This window comes from Elephantulus edwardii, unplaced genomic scaffold (genome assembly GCF_000299155.1).
Source record: "Elephantulus edwardii isolate Elephantulus edwardi_28Jun2011 unplaced genomic scaffold, EleEdw1.0 scaffold00039, whole genome shotgun sequence".
In the NCBI taxonomy this organism is placed as follows: domain Eukaryota; kingdom Metazoa; phylum Chordata; class Mammalia; order Macroscelidea; family Macroscelididae; genus Elephantulus; species Elephantulus edwardii.
The window spans coordinates 13,360,397-13,368,505 of NW_006399789.1; the positions used below are offsets into that span (position 1 = coordinate 13,360,397).

Sequence of the window (8,109 nt, forward strand, 5' to 3'; positions counted from 1 at the left end):
ATTGCCCACTTCAAGCAACTGCACTCCCCGACCAACTTCTTGATCCTGTCCATGGCCACCACTGACTTCTTGCTGAGCTGTGTGGTCATGCCTTTCAGTATGATCAGATCCATTGAGTCCTGCTGGTACTTTGGGGACCTCTTTTGCAAAGTCCACAGCTGCTGCGACATCATGCTCTGCACCACCTCCATTTTTCACCTTTGCTTCATCTCAGTTGATCGCTATTATGCCGTCTGTGACCCTTTGCATTATGTCACCAAAATTACCATTCCTGTCATAGAGGTCTTTCTCCTCATCAGTTGGTCCATCCCTGTCTTTTTTGCCTTTGGGCTGGTATTCTCAGAATTAAACTTAACTGGTGTTGAAAATTTTGTTGCAGCCATTGATTGTAAAGGTTTATGTGTCTTGATATTTAACAGGCTCTGGGGTGTGCTGGCCTCCTTCATAGCATTCTTTCTGCCTGGCACAGTAATGGTGGGCATTTACATTCACATTTTCACAGTAGCAAGGAAGCATGCGAGGAAAACTGACACAGTTTCTAAAGTTAAACCAATTGGATCAGAAAATAAATTAAAGGCTATATCCAAAAGAGAAAGCAAGGCCACCAAGACTTTAAGCATAGTCATGGGAGTGTTCTTGCTGTGCTGGTTACCATTCTTCATCTTGACAATCACAGACCCTTTCATTAATTTTACAACTCCGGAAGATTTGTACAATGTCTTCATGTGGCTGGCTTACTCCAATTCTACCTTTAATCCCATCATATATGGCATGTTTTATCCCTGGTTTCGCAAGGCATTGAGAATGATTGTCACTGGGACAATCTTCCGCCCTGATTCCTCTACCCTCAGCTTGTTTCCTGTAGCACATGGTTAGGTAAGGGCCCTTATGATGCTCTTGAAATTCTTTTCTGGTAAAGAACTTTGGATGTTCTTCTGTAGGTTTAACAGACATCACTAAGTTAAGATTTCTAGGTCAAAACCACAAAAGTAGCCAGTTTCTGGAGTCATAAGGAGGACACTTCCCAGAAAACAAAGCTTTTTGCCAATCCTTGCTGGTTCCTTGCTTATTACCATAAGAGATTTAGAATTTGACTCACTGGCTTAAATAAGCTGCCTTTTCCCTCTCTTGTAAACAGTACCAGAAGACAAGATAGAGTACATGTTTTCACTAATCAACAGCTACTTTATCTGAGTTTATCTAAATCTTTTTTGAGATAGTTCGAAAATGCCAGAATCCTAGATTTGGATCATGTGTTTGCCATGGAGGGTGACCAGGAAAGTGAGCATTGTATTTAAGTTTTAATTTAATTGGTTCTGGCTTGAACATTCTGCTTCATAAACAACTGATGTGAGGTTTACACTTTTTTTTAGTAGAATTGGACTACTTAATAGAAATGTTTAATAAAGTAAAAAAAATGGGAACATCTCTCGATACAAGCTTTGTTGTATATGTAAATTCTTTCTGTGTGTATATATGCAGGGTGTATTCTCACATCTATTGCTATGAGAGCGTATATACTAGCCATCCAACAACACTAGATCAATTTATGAAACTGAAGTCCTTACCTTCTCTTAGAATTTTAGGATAATATTTACTGCCTAAATAAATGTCTGTTCTCTTTTTTCTTTCTCCTCCTCTTCTCATATTCTCTTTCTCATAATATAAACATATTTTTCTACATTTTGCAACTTACAATCTTTCACTGTATAAATGAATACTTTTTCTTTCTCCTCCTTGTAGTATACATACTTTACTAAACTTTGCCCTTATAATCTTCTTTTCATTTTTCACAAAAAATTAGACTGTCATTCTAATGAAGAGTCTCTTTAAGCTATTCCAGCTGGGTGCAATGTGTCACTTGTGATCATTTAGCAATATCTATTGACATCTTTGGTAGTCTAGTGGTAAGAAGTTGTAGTGTAATTTCAAAGACCCTCAGTTCAAATCCACTAGGTACTCTGAGAGAGGAGATGGAAAACCTCCAGTACAATTCACAGCCTCTGAAAATCCACTATGGGCTCAGCTATGAGTCAGTCCCAACTCTTTACCACACAACAACATTTTTAGGAAGACATGTTAAGGAGTGACATTTTCAGGGGTGGTTAGTGGTAAAGAGTTCCATTGCCAACCGAAAGGCATTCAGTTTGAATCAACCAACTGCTCTGCAGAAGAAAGATGGGCAATCTCTTCCTATGCATTTACTGCCTCTGAAAGACTACTGGAGGTTTAGCTACGAGACGGCTCTGACTCAAGGTACACAACAACAATAACAAAAATAAGTAGATGATATTTTTGGATATTTCCTTTGCATCTCAAGTTTAACTTATTTAGCATCTCACCTTGATTTACTATCCCCCAAATTATTCTTTAGTTGCCTTGTATTTTGTGTTAAGTTAGTGGTTACACAATAGTTTGGATCTTCATATGAGCTGCTTTCGTGAAATAATGTATACTATTAATCTTTTTATCCCATAGTGCCTAATGTGTTTCTTTCTCATAAAAATCTCTCTGAACATATTCATTGAAATGTCTGAAAAATGAAATTTTGAGAAAAGGTAAAAATTTACTCTCAAGAAATAACCAGAAAGAAACAGATAGTGAAGTGGGAACTTTTTTCTTTTGAGAACAAAACTGTCCTTATTTGTAAAGAATAAAATGAACTGAATTACCTTACAATGTACATGAACTTTGATTCCGTTTGCATAATGTTTTGATGAAGGATTTGGGGATAAAGTAATATAATTCAAAATAGTGGCACCATATAATGCAAAATGACCCCTCTACTAAAAACCATTTGCAATAGCCTGCATGAATTTTTCATGCTCACGTAGTAAATTTTCTGGTCTCTTTTTCCTTTTTCTAATATCTTAATAGTTGAACTTCTTTGTAGAATACTTTGAGTATAAGATATATATGAAAAAGATTATTAATTAGAATATTTTTAATATAGAAATTTCAGAAAGCAGAACTCTTTAGAAATTCAAGTTTTATTGATCAAGTTTTGCTTGTTTTTGCAGAAAATAAAATTTCTTTTCATAACAATTATTATAAGATACCATTAGATTATAAACAAAACAAATATTACTGTTATTGTTTTAGGAGCAACCTCCATGAACCCAAGGTAACAGATTGCAACCTGGCCCCATCCTGCAACAACTTCATGATCTCCACCATGTCCAAACTCACCGTTACAATCATTGTGTTAATCTTTGTCTTTGAATATCTTTTCTTTTTCACCAGTCTTCTGGTTCTCCAAGTATGTCCAAGACTGTCAGCAAAGATTTTTTTAAAAGTTATAATATTTATTTATGGTTATAAAAGTATAAATTGCATTTTGTGTCAATTTAATTTTTAAAGTAATTATCAGGATATTTGGCTTCTCAATGATTTGCTCAGTGTATATGTTGAATAGATGTGGAGGAAGGATATGGCTATGAAAACACTTTTTCCTGATTCTAAATAATAAAGTGTTCCCTTGCTCTATTCAAACAATAACTTCTTTTTCTAAGTATATAGACTTCACATGAATATGATTTAAACCAAATTTGATGTCTGAAGGGACTCTGACAATTGCACTAAAACATCAAAAGCCAAAACAAAGGGAAAACGTGCTGATGTGAAAGAGCTGAACATATTTCAAAAGGCAGCTCAAGAAGACAAAGTATTTTTTTTCAATTAGTAAAAGTCATAGTTCTACTTAATAGTACAAATCCAAAAATCCAAAAAGCTTTGCTCAATCATTGAGCAAAGTTTGCCTCAGCACAGTTGTAAGTCAGTTTCTATTTCAATCATACGACAAGAAAAACTTCTAACTATGGCCAGCACAAATGCAAGAAGCCTCAGGTTACACTTTGCCAGTCTCTCCACAATTTCTCCACCTCTGTCATCTCTTGGGTCTCAATCTCACTGGGATCTCACTTCATCTCACTCCTACCAGGTTTGTAGATAGTTTCACTGCTAACTCAAAGATCACACTTCCCTAGCTTCAAATCTACCAGTGGCTCCATGAGAGAAAGATTTAAAATCACTTCCTATCTGGTTTACAATTTTGGAATCCTACTGGAGGGTAAGCTATGAAACAATTTTTGATGTATGCTGATGAACTGAGAGATTGAATGTGACAGAGTAGAAATGGCTCATTGGGTTTTTGATGTTGCGAATGTTTAAACGGCTTCAACTTTCTCCTGAAGTGAAGCTGGTAAACTTGAACCACTGACCTAGTTGTTAGCGTCTAAACACTTAACCCTGTGCACCACCTGGGCTCTTAAATCATGCTGTTGTTATTGTTAGATACTGTTGAGTATGGTTCATAGAGACTCTATAACCAAGAGACCTGAATCTTGTCCTATCCTGTACTAGCCTCACTATCTCTGACACATTTGAACCCATTGCCACAGTCACCATGTCAATCCTCTTGATGGGAGTCTTCTTCTCTTTTACTGACCTTCCACCCTTTGAAACATGAAGTCTTTTTCCTAGGAATACCCTCTCCTATTAACATGTCCAACGTATGAGAGACAAAAAAGCAAAGTATTTTAATGGAATGTGCAGAAAGCTGAAATTGGAAAATAAAAATGGAAGAACTCATTTTGTATTCCTCAAGCTAAAAGAACTGAAAACCAAATTTAAGCCTTGAGTCACAATATTGAAAGATGTTATGGAGTTGAATTACTAAGAATGCATCAAAAGAAGATGGAGGGAATACAAAGTCAATACCAAAAAGAATTGACTAACACTGAAAAATTTCAAGAAGTATCATATGAGAGTAGGAGGCAACAGTAATGAAGGGGAAAGCTGAAAGTGCAATGAAGGCATTGGCAAAAATAAAGCCCCAGGAATTAATGGGATAGTAACTGATTTCTTTCAAATAATAGATGGAGTCCTGGATAAATTCACCTATTTATGCCAGGAAATATGGAGGGCAGCCGTCTTCCCAATGGCTTAGAAGAGATCCATATTGTTCCCATTCTCATAAAGAGTGATCCAGCAGAATGTTGAAACTGCTGAACAATATTATTAATATTGCTGCATATCATTAAACATGGCTAGAATAGTACATAGATAAGGAACTGCCAGGAGTTCAAGCAGGATTTAGAAGAGGCTATGGCACTAGACATATCATTACTGATGTCAGATGGATCCTGGCTGAAAGTAAAGAATATCAGAAGAATGTCTATTTATGCTTTATTGACTATGCAAAGGACTTTGATTGTGTGCATCATAACAAGTTACGGCTACAATGGGAATCCCAAAGTACTTAATCATGTTCATTCAAAACCTATACCTAGACCAGGAGGCTGTTGTGTAAAGAGAGTGAAGGAACACTAACTACATGGTTTAAAATTGAGAAAGGAATGTGTCAATGTTATATTCTCTTTCCAAACCTGCTCAATCTGTATGCTGAACAAATTATTTGAGAAGGTGGACTCTTTGAAGAGGAGTGTGGCATCAAGATTGAGGGAAGATTTATCCATAATCTGTGTTATGTCAATTACACAACCTTGCTTGCTGAAAGTGAGGAGGACCTGAAGCACTTGTGGCAGAAAATTTAAAAAATACAGCTTTCAATATGGATTGCATCAAGAAAACAAAAATTCTTACCACTCAATATAGATAGAGAAAAGATTAAAACTGTCAACAACTTTACCTTACTTGGATCCACAATCAATACCCTTGGTAACAGCAGTCAGGAAAACAGGAGACATCGCACAGGGAAAGTCTGTAGTCAGAGGTCTCTCCACATTATTGATGAGCAATGACGTAATTTTGATAACTAAGGTGTTTCTGATTCAGGCCATGGTCTTTCCAATCACTTGTTATGCACCTGATAGCTGGACAATGAATAAAGATGCCAGAAAAAGAATTGATGCCTTTGAGCTTTGGTGATCTTGGATAGGAGAACTGAACATCCCCTGGACAGCCAAAAGAACATATAGTTATATCTTGGAGAAAGCACAGCCGGAGTGCGCTTTGAAAGCAAAGATGATAATGCTTCACCTCACATTTCTATCATGTTGTTAGGGGAGGCTATTCCTTGGAGAAGGACATTAGCTTGCTAAGGTGGAGGGTTGTCAAAGGAGAGAAAGACCCTCAAACAGGTGGATTCAAAAAGTGACTTCAATAGGCTCTGTTGTGTCAGGAAGTGTGAGGATGTCAGAGAATAGAACTGGGTTCAGATCTGTTGTTCACAGGATCATTATGGGTTGTGCTTAACAACAACACCTAAAAACAGCAACAAAGTGTGTTTGTCTTTCCTTCTGCGACTAAAAAAATTATACTTTCTGAATCTGACTTTGCTTTTTTTTTTTTACAGTTTCTTTATCTCTTACTCTAGTAGTTAGAACCTTAGAAGCTATTTTTGTACAAGCATAGTTAAAATTGTCACAAAGACTGGAAGATGGTTTTCAACACCACTTTTTGTTTTGCTTTGTTTTTAGCTAGAGTATACAGAAAGCATGGAATTGAGAGTAGCACAGATGAAAATCCTAGCTTAACTGATGACATAGTGTGTGATTTGGGACAAGTTCTTTTGCCTTTCTTAGTCTTCAATTCTAATCTACAAAATGAAAATACAAATGCTCTTTCTGTTATGAGGATCCCTGGGATTTACAAATAAGAGACATTCAGTATATTTTCACCCTCTTCCTCTTTTCCTTTTTAAAAATTTTTAAAAGATCATTGAAAAGGAGGTATTATTTGCCCACAGATTTTTATCAGTACAATAAATTGTAACGATTTGATGACCATATTCTTGTTAAGTGCTGTTGAGTCACAAATGACTCCTAGCAACCCTATGAATAACGATCTGAATATTGTCCTATCCAGTGTCTTCCTCATTATCTGGCATTCTCAAGCCCAGGAGGCGTTGTGTTAATCCACAAGGTGGAGGACGTCCTCTCTTTTGTCTACTCTCCGCCTTTCCAAGCATAATGTCCCCTTCCAAGAAACAGATGCTTTTAACAACATGCCCAAAGTGTGTGTAGTATGTTTTGGCACCTTTGCCTTCAAGAAGCACTTGGACAGCATGTTCTCCAAGATATTTCTGTTTGTTCTTTTTGCAGTCCATGGACTATTCAATACTCTTCTTCAATACTACAACCCAAAGGCATCAATTCTTCAGTCACCTTTACTCATTGTCTAGCACTCAGGTACATAGAAAGTGATTGAAAAGACTATTCACAACTTAGTGTTCAAACTGACATCTTTGTTTCTTAGTAATTTGGAGAAATCCCTGACCTGCAGACTTTCTCAATGCAGTATGTCTCCTGATCTCCTGCATTTGGTAACTAAGATTTGACTATTCTTTTGAAATATGTAATAAGTCCGTGAACTTACTGTTACTCTCCTTGTGGTAGGGAGGTCTGATGACCTCACCAGATGCACTATGGGAGAAAGATTGATGAACATTCACCTTCTGGGTGATTTTCAGCCTCTGAAAACCTGCCGAAGGCTCAGCTATGAGTAGGTTCTGACTGTATGGCACTGTAAGAAGCAACAACCTCTTGTTTTAGAACAGATTTCATATCTGAGGGTAAGAGAAAAGGTCCTGATTACACACACACTATTTAATGAATGCAACAATGAGATTATATATGGTACTGATTGAGAAGATGATATAGGATCAAACAACATATTGATCTGTTCTGCACAGGCTCACTATGAGTTGAAGTCAACTTTACAGGACCTAATAACCACACCAACAATAACATTGAGTAATAAATGCATTTATTGCCTTAAAATGTATGGGTGTCTAAAATACTAACAATTATACTAAATATATGTTTCCTATATGCCAACTACTTTGAGGAGAAAGGATGGCTAGTCACCTCCTGTAAAAATGTTGTGCCTTGGACACCTGATAGTGGGTTGGTACTAGTCAATATCAGTGGGATGGTAATTTTTTTTATGATGGTTCTTTATGAGGTATCTTAGCCACTAAGATACTTTTTTAAAAAAAATCCTTTTTTAAAAAAATTTCCATTCATTCATTGTTGCACACTTTCCTCCCTGCTCTCCTGCCCCCCAGTTCATTTTTCTCTTTGAAAAGTGGAAAAAAAAATTTTTTTTCATTATTATACAATTCCCCGCCCCCCCAATCCACTATAC

At 36.6% G+C, this 8,109-nt stretch overlaps 1 protein-coding gene across 1 annotated transcript in view; it reads left to right on the forward strand.

Moving 5' to 3' along the window:
- Positions 1-876, forward strand: part of LOC102870360 (trace amine-associated receptor 4-like) — an 8,904-nt gene extending 8,028 nt beyond the window's left edge. The window contains exon 3 of the mRNA XM_006885016.1: positions 5-876. Coding sequence (XP_006885078.1) covers positions 5-876 — 872 coding nt within the window. The remainder of the gene's footprint in view (positions 1-4) is intronic.
- The last annotated feature ends 7,233 nt before the right edge of the window (positions 877-8,109 follow it).